This window comes from Convolutriloba macropyga, chromosome 3 (assembly GCF_964194025.1).
Source record: "Convolutriloba macropyga chromosome 3, txConMacr16.3, whole genome shotgun sequence".
NCBI lineage: Eukaryota > Metazoa > Xenacoelomorpha > Acoela > Convolutidae > Convolutriloba > Convolutriloba macropyga.
In genome coordinates, this window is record NC_134470.1 from 20532608 (window position 1) to 20551138 (window position 18531).

Sequence of the window (18531 nt, forward strand, 5' to 3'; positions counted from 1 at the left end):
CAATAATAGCCCCAGCTTTCGCTGTGCGGCTATTAATAAAAGAGCTTTCTTTTCTCAACGGTTAGTAAGCAATTGATTCTCATTTTTTGCAATGCTTCAAGCGCTGCAAAAGCAACAGTTATCGTTATTAGCCCAAAAAAGACAACACAATATCAATTCATTATGCAATCAACAAAGCTACAGTAGCTCCGTTCAAACAGATACACATAAATTGGTAAAAAAGAAGAAGAAGAACAAGAAAAAGAAGAAGAAAACCAAGAAGATTTATTTATCCATCTCATACATATTAACAGTACACTGGCAAAATCAACAATTTTTACAGTTGGAAGGGACAAACAACGCGTGACTGTGGACTTCTTTTCAGTTTGCCCAGGCTTAGAACCTGCTTTTTTGTTTAGGTTATGACAGGAGGCGATGAGAGGCAAAAATTTGCAAATGCACTAAAATTTATTACCACGCTATTTACAACGTTAAACTTTGTCGCAAAAGCTTCAAACTACTGAAGCATGGAAAAGATCTTGACAGGAAAAAGAGGATCATAAAATTTAGCACATTTGTCGAAGAATAGGCTATCATTAGAGAAAGAGGAATACTAAAAATTTGCCAATAATCCTTTTAATCAAAAATAGCCAGTTATTTCTGACAGTAAAATTAAGGTCCCAAGTATCCAGAAGGATTATATTGATATGTGTAAAATGACGTCTGCAGAAAATTACTTAACCAGAGATCGCAGATTTCAACCTGTTCCAGTTCGCGAAGTTGGACAAACGTGCTTTTCTCAAAGTTAAAATGTATTGATTCGATCATGTTTATCGAGTTCAGGAACCGCATTTCGGAAAAACACTATAAATTTGAAGTCCAGCACACCCTGGATACAGATTGTCGCTTTCTAGCACATTGTAAACGTTTATAAAAGCAAACACCATATCTTTAATCCACCCAATTTGAAAATAGAGGGGGGAGGAACTATATACTCAAATGGTTTTTTTTTGTTCAGTCAATTTTCGCCGATCGATATATTCATCGTAGAGAGTTGAGACTGGTATCATTAGAAAGCTCGTTCAGCGCAGAATATGGAATTATTTTTTAATTTTTAAAGATTTTTTAATTTTCGTTTTCTATAGGGAGTTATCGAGGTTTAAACTTCTGAAAAAAGAGGAGTGAATTCACATTGTTTTATTCACATTTTCCGAAATATTTGCCTAATTTTTTGTCAATTTTGCTAAAATTTGTTGAAATTTTTAAGAATAGTGTCGTTGATTTTATTTTAAGGACAAACAAGCCTTATTGATTACTCTGATTTAACTTTTTTGGTCAAAAACTCTGGATAAATATTTCAAAATTCAGCTTTTTTCATCAAAAACAGCACGAAATACGCTACTTTAGTCCACCTTGATAAAATTTGCCGGCACTACACCCCCAAACAACACTATTACAATTTTTGTAGACTCAGAGGGGGCTATTCCTACATCAACTTCAGCGGAGAGTGCTCTGTATTAAAAAATTAAAACTTTGCCGTTTTTTGCGAGCTTTACTCGTTTTTTATCAAAAATGCAGAATTTTTTTTTGAGTTTTCAACTAACAAATTATCTTTATCTACAATATTCGAAAAATCAATAGCTCGTAACGGACAATAAGCAATAGCAAAGCTAGTTTTGGGCCAATCTTGGACTGTTACAATCTTGAACTGTTACGATCAAAAAGAATTTGGATTGCAATCAGTCGGTCTTTTTTTTGAATAAAGACCTTTTTTTAATAATAAAGAACAGAACATATCAAATGAAAGGTCAGGAGTGATAGGTCCAATTGGCTTCCTAAGCAGCTCCAAGTTAATGCATTTAGTTTTTTTACTTGAAAATTTATGATCGTTCCGACTTTTAAAAATAATTGATTTTTAAATAAACAATGGCATAAAGAATTTTCCTCCTTTTTTTCTTAATTTGGTCAACTTGCAGCTTAGTGTCAGCAAAGAAAGAATGCTTCTTCATTCTACTGATTTGAAATTTAGTCTCGATTGCGTTTTTTAGCCTGAAGGTGTTGTTTTCTGGCTTTGATTCTACTAGATTTCAGATTTCTTTGTTTTTAGAAGTTTGCCAGTTTTTCACGTTTCTAGTCACATCATCACAGTACTGACAGTTCTCATATCACATTATTAGCGTTCAAAATTAAACACAATTAAACATATTGAAATCCTTAAAGATATAGATTATCGTTTTAACGGCCTCGACACTTCTTTCTTCAAGAAATTAATTGAATTTTTTAGTTTTGTCTTTAACTGTCATTTTTACTTTGTCATTTCAGTTGTATGAAATTTCCTGTATAGTGATTGGTTTCACTGACTTTTTATGGAAAAATAGACGAGCCGATATTCTGATATTAGTAGATAGCTGATGGCTTTCATGTCTTTGAAAACAATCGTTCTCCAAAACAAAAAATAAAAAACTTTTTAACTTCGCAAGTCGTCAAATAGGATTGATGTCCCAAATTCTATTATTTTAAAGAATGCGTTATGACCTTACTGACTTCGACACCGGTTTTTCAAAAGTAAATTAATTTCATTTTTGTCATGTTTGACGTTCTTTTTGTAGACGCATGAATTATTCTGGATAATTGCAGGCCTCAAAGAATTCCTTTGGACGAATTTCGAAAAAAATCAAAACTATTAATAGTTTTGCTCTTCTTTCTTTTTTGCCTACTTGTTACCTAGTCTCAATAATAAACGGCCAAATACTACATTATTGGTGTTGAATAAGGCGCAAACGAATATATTCTGAGGACCGAAATATGGATTGACGGTTTTGACAGCGTTTTCTGGCAAGTTTCAATTGAATTTTTGTTTGTTGTTTTTTGTTTGTTCTTTTTAGCCGCTTAAAGAAATGAATAGGGACAGGTCCTAATGCCCTTCTATAGAATTATTGGTAATCGTAAACCTTTGGGATATTTTACTTGATTTCTAATGGTTTTAATTACTTTGATGTTAATTGTTTTGAAAAAAAAGGCGAATTTTTTTATCTTTACTGTTTTTATTCTTTTTTGACTAATTGTTACCAAACAATTTTATGGACTGGTCCATATCTTTTCTGGTGATTTATAAAGTATTTTGTTTACTTATAGGTTCATCTGACGGTATGTTGACTTTGTTATTAAATTTTGTTTTCTAAAAAAGAAAAAAAGTTTTAGATGTAATTATTGTTTGTTGTTGTTGTTGTTTGATTTTGCTGTTCGTCTTGACTCGCTTTCTTAATATTGGCATATCACAGCAATTTAATGCTTCAATTTTTACTCCACTAAGATATTTGTTTTGGAGGCTATCTTATCGTTCATACACAGTTTTTTTGAAAAATACTTGGGCTCTTCTGGGTTTTTTGGGATTCCCAAAAATAATTTTTGGGTTTTCTATCTGTTCCTCATTTGGTAGACAATTATGCCAAAATTCTGGATGGGCGGGGTCGGAACCTTATGTGCCATCGCACACTGCTGAGCCGCCTTGTTTTTGGTTATTGCGCAAAGGTACTCCAAGAGCTGTCGAGACCAAGGGCGGAATTTTTAAATGCCACTACGGAATACAGGAAAAATGCAACAGGCTTACTCAAAACATCAACAGTTAAAAAATACCCGGCAGATTGCCGGAAAATAGCCTCCGTTGATTGCCATAACCAAGATTGGGATTGAAAGAAGAGAAACAACTAAAAAATCAGCAAGTCTCGCCGAAAGGGTATCAAGTACTTAACATTTACCGAAAACTGGGATATACGTGAATAAAGTGAGTTCAAAATGTTTTGTTTTTACGGAAGGTAATATTATGGCGCCTGGATTATGAAGTTATTGAGCATAGAAGATCGAATTCTGAGAGGTGATGGAATACCGAAGAGCTATACCGGCAGCGACTTGTGAATTTGCAATCCTATCGCATCCGTAGCTACATTTTGCGATCGCTGATAAGAGTTCTTCAGCAATCCAAATAGAATTGAAAGTGTAAAATTCTGCACAGAAATCAATTAACATTTTGCTGTAATATTCCACCTAGATTCATAATTCTTGATGCAGCATAGCCGGATAGCTTGCAACGATCAAGTTCGTCCATGTCAATAATTGAAAGAGTACCAGTAGTGACTACCTTAAACAATGAGTTGAATCAAAATTTACAAGCAACGCATACTCCACGAGACAGAAAGTATTCAACATATCAAAAAAGTGACCTGTACCAGGTTTCTTGTACATCAGACAACTTAACCCTACGCACCATCTACTCCCTTTTGGAGGCATACTTGTCTTGTCGAGCGTTTACCTAGTATTTTTTTATTTAGTTAAGTTTAAGCTGCTTTAAAAAATTTAGTCGAATATTAATGGTCCCACGAAGTTCCTTCTCTACTCCAACAATTTCTGTACCATTTCCTGACCAGATCATGGCAGAAGAACCAGCTCAGGAAACAAACAGTAACCATATCATTAAACATAGCAGGCAGATTGCCAGAAAATAGCCGCAATAGCCTCGTAGATCTGCAGTCTCAAAAAAATAAAAAAAGACAGACCAAAAAATTCGGATCTTTCCGATTATAGCCTCCCTCCCCAGCTTAGTGGTCAGATAACCTATAGCCCACCCCCCCCCCACCCAAACATGCTAATTATACAAAAATTGGGGGTATAATTTCATGGGGCGGCTATAATGGGAAAGACCCAAAAACTCAGTCTTTTTATTGAAGGCTGATATGTTATATTTTGATTAAAAATCTGTATAAGTTTTTGCTGCTCCTACTAGCTGCTCTCTAATAACCTTTATTTAGTTTATTTAGAGTGACACACACCCACTTTACCTTGTCTCCTTGAACTAAAGTAAATAAAAGTCAATTTCAAAGTGAGGAAGTCATTTTTGTGAGTGAGGTAAGTCAAGTGTGACCAAAAATTTAATCACGCAAATGAACAAAAAACTCGCTCCACTAAGAGCGAAAAATGACGTCACGCACGCACTTTAGTTGAAATTGCATGAATGAATGAACACAAAGCAGGTCTGAAGTGGTTGTGACGTCATATGGTCGTAACAAAAATCGCGTCGACGAAATAAAAAAAACATAGCGGAACAAGTCCTGACGTACAATTCAAAAAATTTCATTGAATAAACAGAAAACTAGACCTAGAATGGACTATGAATGGATTGGGAAAACCATTTAAAAATCCGATTCGAAAAATTGAAAAAAAAAATAGTGAAAATTAAGTCAAATTGCCGCATGTGAACAAAAAACCACTAGCGAGAAGGCGAACTTTTGTTCAAACACCGTTTTCTCACTCTACTTAAAAATTAGAGTGAAAAAATTTCTTACTGCAAAACCACTCGCTTTGTCGCTCCACTTCTTGTTTTGGCGTGACCAAAATGGCTACTCTAATCTGACTTCAAAAAAATTATGAAAATGTGTGAACATATCTTTGAAAAAAGGCAGCGCCCCAATGCAATTTCAAATTCTTTGAATTGTAAAAAAAACAAGAGATGGCCAATAATAGCCCCAGCTATCGCTGTGCGGCTATTTAAAAATCTTTCAGTCCACGAACGGTACACTTCCAACACAAACAATTGGTTGATGATGATGCCCATTTCTTTCTTTCTCTTTCTTTCTCTCTCTCTTTCTCTCTCTCTATATATATCTATCTATCTATCTATCTATCTATCTATCTCTCTCTCTCCCTCCCTCTCTCTCTCTCTCTCTCTCTCTCTCTCTCTGGTTCGTTATACAATGCAGAACAATAAGATACCGAACACCAAACGCTGCCTCCATCAACTATTTGATCGATTCGATTGCTCTCTTCAACCCGTTATTTGTTAAGCATAGCCGTCAAATTGCGGGAAAATAGCTGCCGTTGACACGCTTGACGCACATTAGAATTGAAACAGAAATGAATAAAAATAAGAGATTGAAATTGACCTTATTTTTCCAAGTATCAAAGTGTTCTTGTTAGGTGTGTAAATTCTGTGTACTTGTTTAGATTCTAAAATTACAATTAATTCAGCTTCTAAACTGAAGGCCTTCAAGCATATACTAATGCCAGCTAGCAATCGCTTCAATGAGTTTTGATAACTTAATGCATTTAAGACTTAATGATCAGGTTTCATATGTTTATCGAGTTTCTTTTAATTTTGCTCATTTGACTTTGACGTATTTACTACATTACGTAAATCAATACGTGAAAAAATTTTAAATCTATTTAGTCGAAACATTAGGTAAAGTAGATCAAAATAACCATAAAAACCGAGATTTTTGCCAAAACAAAAACGTGATCAAAAGCAAAGCGAATTTATGAAAAGGAACGCGCCTAAATAATAGCCGCTGAGAGGCTGACGGTGGCTATTAAAAAGGTTCTGCCTTTAGGCACAGAAAGGCTGTACAAAAAAATTGTTTGAAGACGCTGGGCCTCTTGAAGCTCGTAAAAATCAGTAATGCTGCAATAAGTGCTATATAAGCTAGTATGAGACAAAAAAATTGCAGATTGAATATCACGGATCTTTTCCGTTTCTGCCCCCCCCCCCCCCAGCTTAGTGGGCGCATATTATTTGCAACCCCCAGACTCAGGTGCCAATATTTTTTACATAATGATATACTTTGTAACTTTGTAATGGCAATTGCTCTGTAACGGGGGGGGGGCATAACGTACTGGGGGGGGGGCACAAACGGAAAAGATCCGAATATCAACAAAATTCTCTGATAAGAACTATGTTTATAATAATGAATAGGATCAGACTTGGTTTTTGACGTGACTTGTTTGCAGATGCTAACTTGACTTGTATGCAGATGCTAACTACAGTACGTTATCGTCTTCGGATTTGGTATTGTTTACAATTTTGGTATTGTCGGTGACGTCAGTTTTAGTTGAAAGATAAGCCAAATGTCGGAAGAATTGCTCTTGAACGACAGGTGGGGCATTTTAATTCAGAGGCTGTAGTCTAGAATAATTTTTCTCTATGGGTGCAAAAAACCTTTCCCCCGCAGGGATTCAAACCAAAACCAACGCCGGGATTCGAACCACAACCAAACTTTCCCCCCGCCGGGATTCGAACCACTGACGGGATTCGAACCACTGCGCTTTGGATAACTCAACTCTACTTTTCTGCGCTACGCATCACAGCCTAGATCAATTTTTTTATAAGAAAAATTTGGATCTTTTCCGTTTGTGCCCCCCCCCCAGCTTAGTGGGTGCATATTATTTGCAACCCCCAGAGGCACGTGCAATATTTTTACATAATGATTTACTATGTAATGACACGTGCTCTGTAACTGGGAGGAGCATAACGTACTGGGGGGGCACAAACGGAAAAGATCCAAAAATTTTTTTTATCGGTGCAAACAATGGGTACAATTTTTCTTTATGAGTGCAAACACAACCAAACGCACTAACAACTCTGCTACGCATCACTTAACGCTGCTATTCTGCTATTCTGCAACCGATTTAATATTAGCAACACGCTTTACTTCGGAGCAATAGAGATCACTCAAAAATGAAGAACGAAAGCGTGAAAAAGTCACTTGAGAAGTCAAAGAATGCTCTAGAAGAAAAGCGCAAAATTGTCGAGCAAAAAATTTGCATAAAAAAAACACACACGTTTACAATAATTGCTATGAACTTCGTTCAAGAGCAATTAAAAAGGACCCCTTCAGAAATCTGCTTGAAAAGAGAAACTCAGCAGACATGCCCTTTTAGCAGCATCAGACGGATGTTCATGACTGGTCAAGTGATTTGATCGATCTACGGTACTCATAACTCCAAGCTTAGACTAATCATGCTTGCATTTGAGTAATTCCATTTTGAATTCTTTGCAAAAATAATTTTCCATATTTGTTTTTTCTCCACAGGAAATGTCAGTCCTCTGTATATCTCCTTCTTCAAGTGCAAGTCAGTAAAGCAGCTTATACATCCAGCTTGAGAATGTGAGCACTACCTTAGGTCGGCTGGTTGAGGAGGTCAATCAACTTGATCAGTCCGATTTTTGAGACATTACTTATGAGCTTATATGCTTGGACGCTTGGACACCCCCCCCCCAAAAAAAAAATAGAGAAGTTATACCAAATTTAAATACCTAAGGAAAGCTTTCTTTGTGACTCTATCAAATCTAATCATTTTTCCTGACGAATCTAAGTAATCATTCTTTTTTTAGCGTAATTTTCCCGAGCAATAATTTTTCACATGATAATTGGTTACCGAAAGCGGGTCTTTCCCATTATAGCCCCCCCAGCTTAGTGGTCAGATAACCTATAGCCCCCCCCCAAAAAAAACATGGTAATTATACCATAATGGGGGGCTATAATTTCATGGGGGGGTGCTATAATGAGAAAGACCCCCGAAAGCAATCAAAAACTTCCAAAATGATGGTTTTTCAAATTTTTTTGCGAAAAATTTTTGTGCAAAAACTGATTATCACATTCCAATCAGTTCTTCCTTTGAATGCCACTCTTTTTAGGCTAGGGTTGGGCTTTCTGTCCGAAATTATTAAACTTAAAGTTAGAGATGGGAAAATTAACGTTTATAGTCCAGATCTATTCTTCTGTCCCGATTCATTCTGTTATTGGGCATATAATTTTTCCGCCCGCAAGCGCACGCGCTATTTTTTACATAGTAATTTGCTATATCACAACACAATTTGTAATTGGGGCATTAAAAACGCTACACCGACAGGGTATTTCAGTCTAACAGTTTTTGATGGTGCACAAATATTTTCATTTAACAATGAGATCTATTCTGTTGCCCCTGAAGTGCGAGGGTAACACCGAGTTCATCACAGAAGTAGAGGTGCAAGAATCCTTTTCGCCGTTTCCCATTTTTCTAATTTGAACCAGACTTTTTGTGACAAAGGTATAGTCTAACTGGTTCTGAGACATTTCCTCGATAAAACATAAACATTGTTATCGAAAACACTCGGGTCTTTCCGATTATAGACCCAGGCTTAGTGGTCAGATAACAAAAAGCCCCCTCTCCCCAATCATGATAAACATACCATCATGGTGGGCTAAAATTTCATGGGGTGTCTATATTGGAAAGACCCAAACACTCAATAGGATATTTTTAAAATTTGGAACTACTTTGGTTTAGAGCACGTTTGAATTACGGGTATTGTTGAAAAAGAGCCTCAAGATTAAAAGGGCAATTCCATTATTGTTTTTGTTTGCCCAACCATTACGACGCAGAGGTATACCCAAATCATCACGGGCGGATATGCCCGATGCGTGTATCTCGTGTTCGTTTTTACTATGTTAATACATTGAAAGTGGAACAATATTGCGGAAAACAGCTACTATAGAAGAAACCGGCAAAATGGAAGGGAAATTAGAATCCCGTGTTCGCAAAAGTGTCCTAATCCTAGCCGCGAAGTACAAGTACAAACTTTATAACGTATTTTTCGCACGGCTTGTATCACGCATCTGCTCCATTTATGTATCGATTTTTCGCACGCAATGTAGCTCGATTTCGCATATAATCCGCAATTAAGCCTAACTTAATTACTACTTATTTAATTAAGCCTAACTTATTACTACTAGTAGTACTTTATTACTACTTTATTACTACTTATAGTACTTTATTACTACTTATTAGTACTATTTATTACTACTTATTAAAATTGGCCAGTCACACATTGATATACAAAGCCTTTGATGTGCGAGGAATTTTTCGGGAAAAAAAATCAGTTTTTGTGGTTGCATGTATTTAAAGCACTTTAAAGCTTTGAAAGCTTCAATTAAATCTTTATTAAAGTGCCTATTGCATGCCTAAAATGCGCGCGAATAATAGATACCTAAATTGAGCGGAAACGTGCTACAAGATTTGTTACCTACTTTTTGCACCGAATGTTCTTTTATTTCGCAAAATTGGCGGAACCCTTTTTTCGAAAAGTAAGATTCAAAGGGTGTCTCCTAATTTCGTTCATTGTATGTATCTAATTTTCGAGCCAATTTTACTAAGGCGGAAGTTTTGGGGTATACCTCTGCGTCGTATTGACAAGTCCTCCCAAGACGTTCGCCAAAATTATTGACTTTTACAAAAACTCGGAATAAATTTGGTTCAAATGTCGGGGAAATGTTTATTTCATTTACGGGAGGTAACAAACCTTGCTATCTTTGATTAGGTTTTGCATACCTATCACAGTTGGCTCCAAATCGATGAAGACAGCTCTAGGGACATGCTTGCCAGCACCTGTCTCACTGAAGAAGGTGTTGAAGGAATCGTCCCCTCCCCCAATGGTCTTGTCACTTGGCATCTGGCCATCTGGTTGGATCCCGTGTTCCAGACAGTACAGTTCCCAGCATGCATTTCCAATCTGACATCCGGCTTGCCCAATGTGAATCGAAATACACTCACGCTGAACACAAAACTCCTCTTATACCCATCCGTTGGTCCTTTCCCATTTAGCACCACCCCCTCCCCCCTCCAAAGCTTAATTGGTGGTCTTTTAATTTTTACCCCCACCTATAACATGTCGTATAACGGTAATGGGAAGGACTGTTTTTGATCAATGCCTCAAAAGAGTCAAAAAGAAGTTGACCCTATTCTTTTTTGCGAACTTCACCACCTTTTTTTTTGGGGGGGGGGGCAAATAGCTCGCGACTTTTGAGCCGGGAGGGAGATCTGAACACCGATAGATTTGTAAACTAACCATCTTGAAGTAGTTCTGTTAGATTGAAGTTATTCCTAATGACAACAGCACTTGTCTTTTCGCTGCCGATATATTGCTTGAAAAAGAAGTTAATGATGAACAAATTCAAAAGTCACGCAGCTTAAAATTGGGAAAATGTGACTTTCGGCGTGAAATTATTTCACGCTGAGTCTTGCATGAAGTGACTTCTTTGAGAAAGTTTTGTATAATTTCTCTCCATTTGTGAAGGCGGAAAACATCAGTTTTGTTGCATACCTTTGTTGTATCCCCCCCCCCCTCAATAGTGTTTTATACAACTAGATGCCGTCTACGACTACCGTCATAGCAAAGTAGCCCATACTTCTGTAGCTGGGGTTTAAAATAGAACGCAAAAGATCCGATTTGCTATATAGGGGCGAATATATTCTCTACCAGGGCTTGACGTACTTATTGGGGGGGGGGGGGGGGGTAAAGAATCCGCATAACTTGTTGAAATAAAACGAATACTTGTGACATCAAGATCAAATCAAAATGAAGCCTTGCAATAGAAAGGAAGCTATTCTTTTTATTCAAAAAAGTTTCTTCTTTTTTTTGCAACAAGTAAATTAAAATTATAACCATACGGTTAAATATACCTGAAACAAAAAATAATTCAAATCATTCAAACAAAATAATATAATAATAAGTACGTGCTGCTTTCACTCCCTGCTGTTTACTTTGGGAATAAATTTCTATAATTGAAAGTCCGAGTTCATCAAACATGCACTCCGAATTTTTTGGGATCTCATCTCTCTAATACCATAGTGTTGCAATGACAGTTTTTATAATAAGAAATGGGTTTTTATGCAAAAATCTTATAAATAAAAATTTTCTTTCTTAATCAAATTCAGCAGTTCCATTAAATTCATAAAGTCATCACATTTTTTAAAATAAATTTGTGACTCTCGGAGTACAGTGTTAGTCCAAAGACAGCTCCGGAAGGTTGTAAAAAAATTTCAGCAATTGAAAGCTGAAAAACACCTTCTATTGGCACACTTTAACACAATGTGCTTAAGATTACCCCAATAACAAAATAATGGATAATTTGTCGTTTGAATTGAAAAACATAAATTTCAAATTATAAATGCATCATTTTCTGTCACTTCTGCATTAGTTATAATAATTTTATTCATTAGTTTTAATCTGGGGTATTCTTTCATTAGCGCTAGTTTATTCATGTTGATTTAGCCCGTTTCATACAATCTAAAAAATTTGGATTGTTTTGGTGTTCTTTCTTTTCTACAACCCAAAGAATTTGGATTATATTGCTGCATTGTCTTTCTCTTGGACAATGTTTTCCCACCATTTTCATGAGCTTTTGAAACAGGATAAACAGGTAAAACTCGACGGGCATTAGGTTACAAAAGAGGACCTCAGCTAGCTATAGTAGCCTTTTAGGTGCTTGATGTATGGAAGTTGCTGGTGACGTCTTTGTTCGCGGTGAAAAGGGCCGTTTTGCTCTTAAAGATAATTTGTTTATCAAGAACATTAAATTTGTTTTTCTGCTGATAATTTCGTTATTTCAAAGGCCGATAACAGTTTCTATGGCTATTATATAAAAGGATATGTATTTTTTGCTAAGGTTTTTGGCTTCTGTTTGCTGTTCATGCCAACTTTAGAACGAGAGTCAAACAATTTTTCTAACATTTTTTAAATCATTTTTTTCTTTGCTTTCAATTGTATATGCAAAAAAAAACATTTTTAAGGTCTGAAAAGGGGTTACTGGATTAATTTTATCAACACAAAATTTTTTTTGCCAATGTTAATGAAAAAGTAAATAGTTTTTTATGGTAAACTTTGGGCTTGTGAACAACTTTTTGATGACATTTTAAAGGATACCAGCATCACAATTTTCAACTTCTTAACACATTTTACCAAAATTTTTGGGAAATTTTTGTTCTTTTTAAGTTTCTTTTAGTTTAAGGGGGCAACAAAACTTTGTTAAACTTGGATTGTTTAAAGCTGTAGTCTGAATAGCGGTCAGTCAGCTTTACAGAAACTATTTTGAAAAAATATTCTAAGATTTTTCTAACTTTTTTGTAATTTTGCATGATTTTTCTCTGATCGGATGAGTTTCTGTCCTGTTTTGCTCATGCTTATATTTTCGTTTATGTATGTAGTTTGTGTCCGGAAAAACAACTGTGAAATAAACTTTTACGTTTTGTTTTTCGATTATCTGTAAATTAATTATTGGTTCTCATTATTTTAACATCCAGAGTAATTAAAATTCAAATTTGTTTTGATCATTCTCAAAATATTTAAATTTTTGTTTGGCTTGTGTTCTCCTATTCTCCCGTTAGTCAATTGAGATGTTTTCAAGTTTGTCACTCAGTTCTTTGAATTGTAATTCAAGATTTGTGCTGCTATGTTTTTTTGTTAAGAAAGACGTTGCAACACTGGCTATAGAGCTGATGCGTTTCATTACAAAAATCGATTTTATTGAGGCTCCCCTCTCCCAGCTTCGCGGGAATATAACTTTACACCCCGAAACGCACGTTGGAGAGGGAACACGATGAAAGGTTGAGGGAAAAGAAAATACCCTCTCATTTTGTATAGGAGATATTTAGGAAAAGCGATTACGTGTGGTTGGTAACAGCAAAGAACATTTTCGTACACAGCTTAATCTTTTCATACTTATTTCTCCATTACTCAGTCCAAATATTTTTCCGTGATTTGCAAATTTAGGTTAGTAAATAGGTTATTGAAAAAAAAGATAAGAACTCTTCTCGCATACGCGGTATCTTCATATCCACAGAAATGTAGAAGAAGCAGATCATTGTTCATAAAAACAATAAAAATTTAAGGGTAACAGCACTGAAGTTGATAAATATGTTTTGACGTTGGATCTCCGTTGGCTTCCTTTTCGACAGCAATGAGGTGGAGTAGCAAAACACTTTGTGATATATCTTTCGATAGATTAGCACTTGTATTGCAAATGCTTGTTGGAATTAGTAAGTTGGATTCGCAGCACAAATCCGTAGTTAAGTCTGAGGCTTGAGTTATTAGATTATATTAAGAGAAGTGGCAGTCTGACACAATTCCAATCTGAGTTTATAGCATGGAAAAACAGCTGGGTTTCCACTAGTAAAATTACTTCGAAATCAAAACTACCTGGTTGAAAGAACAACTAAATTCGAATAATGAAATGATAAAAACAAAATTAATTAAGAGTGATGGAAGTGGGTGAGATGAACAAGTTGAACAAACTTCTTTTAGACGGATGTGAAATATCATTGAGCGAAATAATGGAAGTCATCAATATATTATAACTGCAAGATGGAAGTCAATAGACTCAGTACATATTTCAATTGATATAAATCACATATCCACTGCCTCGACAAAACTGAGTGCAAGAGCTGAGTTCAAATTAGAACTATATAAACAATTTAGCTAGATGTTATATATTAAACAAAATTTTTGCTGGTTATCATATATAACTTGTGGTAAGATATTACATTGTTGAGAAATTGATTAAACGGTAACAAACGCGAGAAACGAAAACAATCAGTTGTAGTGTTCAACAGCAGTCCGTTTTCAAAATACTTAGTTTATGTTGGCAAGTAGCGCATGTGTAACTTGAAAAAATTTTTGAACAGCGAATGACAGGAAAGGTGTCAGAAATGAGTGACAATTTCAACAAATAACAAATGAATTGAAATTGTATCATCAGAAATGAAAGATTACTTAAAGAACTAATTTTAACGTTTATTTGTTTGTGGGATATGAGTTTCATTAAATTTGATTTTCCGCATCAAACACGGACATGCTGATTTTACGCTCATACTCCGAATAATCTTATTCCGGAGGTGAATTTGGTTGAGGGCGTATTCCTGGGTCAGGTGGGCTAACTACTTGATGTTCGAAGTTAGACTGTTGGGGTGATGGTTGCGTAGATTCATCTTGTATTATTGTCGCAATCACCGGATTTTTGGTGCGTGGTCTCTTTGGGGCTGGAACTGATCTGACCCGCTTACCGATGAAACCGACATAGTAGATTGTTGCTCTTCTCTTTCGTTTGTCCGTTCATATTGACGGTGTAATGATCGAAGAAACTGCAGATGTACTTGAAGTTGTTGTACTTCTCACTCGGGTGACGAGTGGGTGCGATTCTGTGTGCGTTTTTGACGTCATCGCTTTGGAAATGTTGCTCTTTGTTGACGACATGGTCAAAATTTTGTCATTGTTTCGATGCCTGGCTTTTTTGTCCCCCTATACCTTACCTTTAGTTCTGTTGATTGATCCGCAATTTTCTCTTCCGCAGTCTTTTTATATGGAAGAGGTCGACGTTATGCAAATTTCTGTTGTGGTGGATTGCGTTCGGTTTTGAGGCCGAATATTGCAATATTGTAGTTGCTAACGTGATCTTTAGGAACACCGGGCCCTTGTATCCCTTTTGTAGTGAGAGATGTGCGGAGTATTAAACTGTCGGTTGCGATACTGTCTCAGAAACCTCTAAGATCCTTCTTCGAGCGCTTGGTCACCTTTTTAGCAAATCTGAGTTCAAGTGAGTTTTCGGACAGAGGGATAAGATTCGTAAAATTGGGGTGAGGATGAATCGTGACACTGATTTAATTTGGTCGCTGTTGTATCGTCGACCGCATCAATCTGCGCTTTTTTCTTTGCTTTTTCGGTCATTATGTCTTTTCCTTCACCCGAACACCAACCGTTATCGTCTATGTAGTCTTCAACTGGAAAAGTGATGGCGTCTAAGTAGTGATTTAATATTTGTTCAAATGTTAGATTTGTTGAGTTTGAATTTGTATTTACAATAAAAAGTGGTCTCTTTGGCTTTCTACCGAAATGTGCCTGGAAAGGTGTTACGTTTGTTGTCTTTTGTTTACAATAGCGTAGTTGATACGCTATTGATTTTCTATTTACTGATTCTTTTATAGTAAGTCTGTTGTTTCTACCTGCTTTCTTACAACTTAAGCGTCTGATATTAATTTGTATGAAACGCTCTACTAATCCGATGGCTCGGTGATCATTTGCAGATATTATTATTATTATGTTAAATTCATTTTGGTCGCAAATATTTTTAACGTTATTTCCTATGGGTTTGGATATATTAATATAAAAAGATTACAACGTTCGGTCCGTTTGTTTTATAGAATAATTCTACTGTAATTCTAAGCGGTCGATTTTGATCTTTTTCTGTTGTAATTGGTCCGTCAAAATCTATTTGGTTTTCTCCATTTGGTTTGGAACAACTCTTTTGAGTTTCCCATTTAGATGCCTGTATTACTGATTTCAGGTTGCTGCCTATATCATTACAAGGTTTTCAATTGGCCGATTTTTTGAGAATTTCTCTGTGCATATACGGCCAAAAGGCGTATTGGCCAAGGGAGATTCAACTCAACTCCCAGGATTTCTGAGGTCGGGGGACTCCAGTACAGCATCTTGAATTGCGTTTGGAATCGCCACTCATTCGTCAATACAGACTAACCCTGGCCGAACGTGGAGATCGCGCCAGTACAAATGCATTTAAGCATTGACGTCCTTACGTTATTGTCCGTCATTCTGCAATATGGAGTCTCGAACCTCTTTTAGTACAGCGTCCTCGGCTGTAAGGACTACCAGAAAACTTTTTTGAACAGCTTCGTGAGGTTATTTTTTATAGAACAGTTCCACATTAGGTGTCGCTGGTCCTTAATTGGATGATCTGGTTGTTTTGACTTCAGATTTCGGTGTAGATTGGAAAGTCACTCTCCTACATTTCCACATGGAGTTCGGGCTGATGCAATTGCGGGATGCGTTTGCAGAGTGAGAATTGAGCAACTGAGTAGTGCGACAGTGTAAGGCATTTTGGAATTGTGTGTTTGCTGGGTATTAGTGGTACGCATAGAATGTGTAGTGTTTACCGCGTTATTGTGCTTTAATTGAAAAATGTTTGTGCGTAACTTATATAAATAGCTGCAAGTGCGTCACGAATCAGGATATTTGTTGCAACCGCAAATTCCTAATAATTTCAATTTGTAAGTTTTGCTATTTGATTTGGTTGGCGAGAAATGTAATATACCAGTAAAATTTAAGCACCTGGTATGGCTTCATTGTTAAAATCGAAAGGTTAAAATCGATATACCCAACGTGTGAGACGACTAATATATAATTTATCAGATCTGCGTTCTTTCATAATGGATAGTAATGCTCTCTGATCACTAATGACATGGAAAGATTTTCAGAATAGATAATAATTAAAGTATTCGGCAGATCAAATTACTTCTATCACTTCTGAATTGTTGACGCTATATCGTCTCTCGTTAGTGTTATTGAAACGAGATGCGTACGTTATTTTATATCAGCCTGTTGGTGATCATAGTTCAAATGCAGCATCTAAACCTGCGCGAGATGCATCGCAATTAATACGGGTTTCCAAGAGCGGACTATAATGAGTTGGAACGATTTAAACGGTTTTAATGTGTTGGAAATGTTTTTTCATTCATTCCTCCAAGCAAAATTTGTGATCTTTTAAAAGATAGGGCAGAGTGGATAATTGTGACAGATTTGATATGATTTCTCTAAAATAGTGCACTGATCCTAAGAAAGAACGAAGTTATATTAAATTTTTTGATGCTGGAAGATTTAGAATTGCTTTTGACGTTTTTGACTTTTAGTGGGAAATACCGGATTGGCTGATTTTGTACGCCAACATTTTTGTTTCGGTTTTGGCAAAGTGACATTTACTTAAGTTAATCCTACCGTTTTAGTCATTGAGTTTTTTCAAGACTCGTTGGACTAGTTTTAAATGATCCTGTTGCAATCCTCGACTGACAATATTTTTTTTCTCAGACAATATGTGTTTAAAGTCTAACTTGGGTTTAGTCCATCTTTTTTTGAATAAAGCTGGCATGTCAGTAAGGCCATGAAACCCAGTATTGAAGCCACATGTGCCTGTGCATTCGCCACTAATAATATTAAAATTGCAATGGCGCGCCGTTTTCAGGTCTACGTTTAATTGACTTTAAGCGTATATTGAATCCCGTTGGGAAAGATATGCTGTCTCATCTGATGCAGTTTCGTTAACATTTTGTTGATCTGATAATTTATCAGTATCAAGCAACTGATATTTATTTTTATGAGTTTATTTTTTTAGTATCTTAGAATCTGACGCCAGTTTTTTTATGATATCCCAGTGATCCCATTCCCGGAAACCCTGCGGGGAAAGCCGGGAATCTTATAATTTCTCGGCAATCTTGGTGGGAAACCCGGGAATCTTATAATTTCTCGGTAATCTTGGCGGGAAACCCGGGAATACCATAATTTCTCTGTAATCTTGGTGGGAAACCCGGGATTTAATTTTTGACCGGTTTTCTTTGTGGGAAACCCGGGAACTTTTTTTCCCGGTAATCTTGGTAGGAAACTGGGGAGTGTCAACTTTTCCAATGATCTCAGCCGGAAGAAAGAGAATAGTAAGTTTTTTAATTAGTTGAGCTGGAAACCCGTTAACGTTGACGTTTTCTGGCCAAGCATGAGATTGTCGATTCAATTAGTAACAAAAACCAATAGACAAGAAACATTATCTCGTAAACACTCCTACAGTTTTCTACACTATGCAACACTATGCACCACTATGCTCCTACAGTTTTCTACACTATGCAACACAAAAATTCAACACTATGCACCGTATATGGTTTCGCACAAAAATGCTACTTGAACCCTAACCTTAGGCCCTTTGACTTTCACCCAGTGCTCGAACCCACGACATCCACGCCAAGTCCACGCAAGATCTTGGATTTCCACGATACCATTTCCAAGTCCACGCAAGATCTTGGATTCTTCAATAACCACACGAGGGTTTCCAGGAAATTGGCAGGAACTTTCGTGGTTTTCCAAGTTTTACTTTTGTTTACAAATGCTTCTTTTACATCCCAGAAATTTTCAGAAAG

The 18531-nt window shown here is 36.3% G+C and overlaps 1 protein-coding gene across 1 annotated transcript in view; it reads right to left on the reverse strand.

Moving 5' to 3' along the window:
* The window catches only part of LOC142336043 (tubulin alpha-1A chain-like), a 59852-nt gene extending 49067 nt beyond the window's left edge, over nucleotides 1-10785 (reverse strand). The window contains exons 1-2 of the mRNA XM_075384537.1: nucleotides 10631-10785; nucleotides 10114-10336 (exon numbers count right to left, since the gene is read on the reverse strand). Of these exons, the coding sequence (XP_075240652.1) occupies nucleotides 10114-10336; nucleotides 10631-10633 (226 nt within the window). The 5' untranslated portion in view covers nucleotides 10634-10785. The remainder of the gene's footprint in view (nucleotides 1-10113; nucleotides 10337-10630) is intronic.
* Between the last annotated feature and the right edge of the window lie 7746 nt (nucleotides 10786-18531).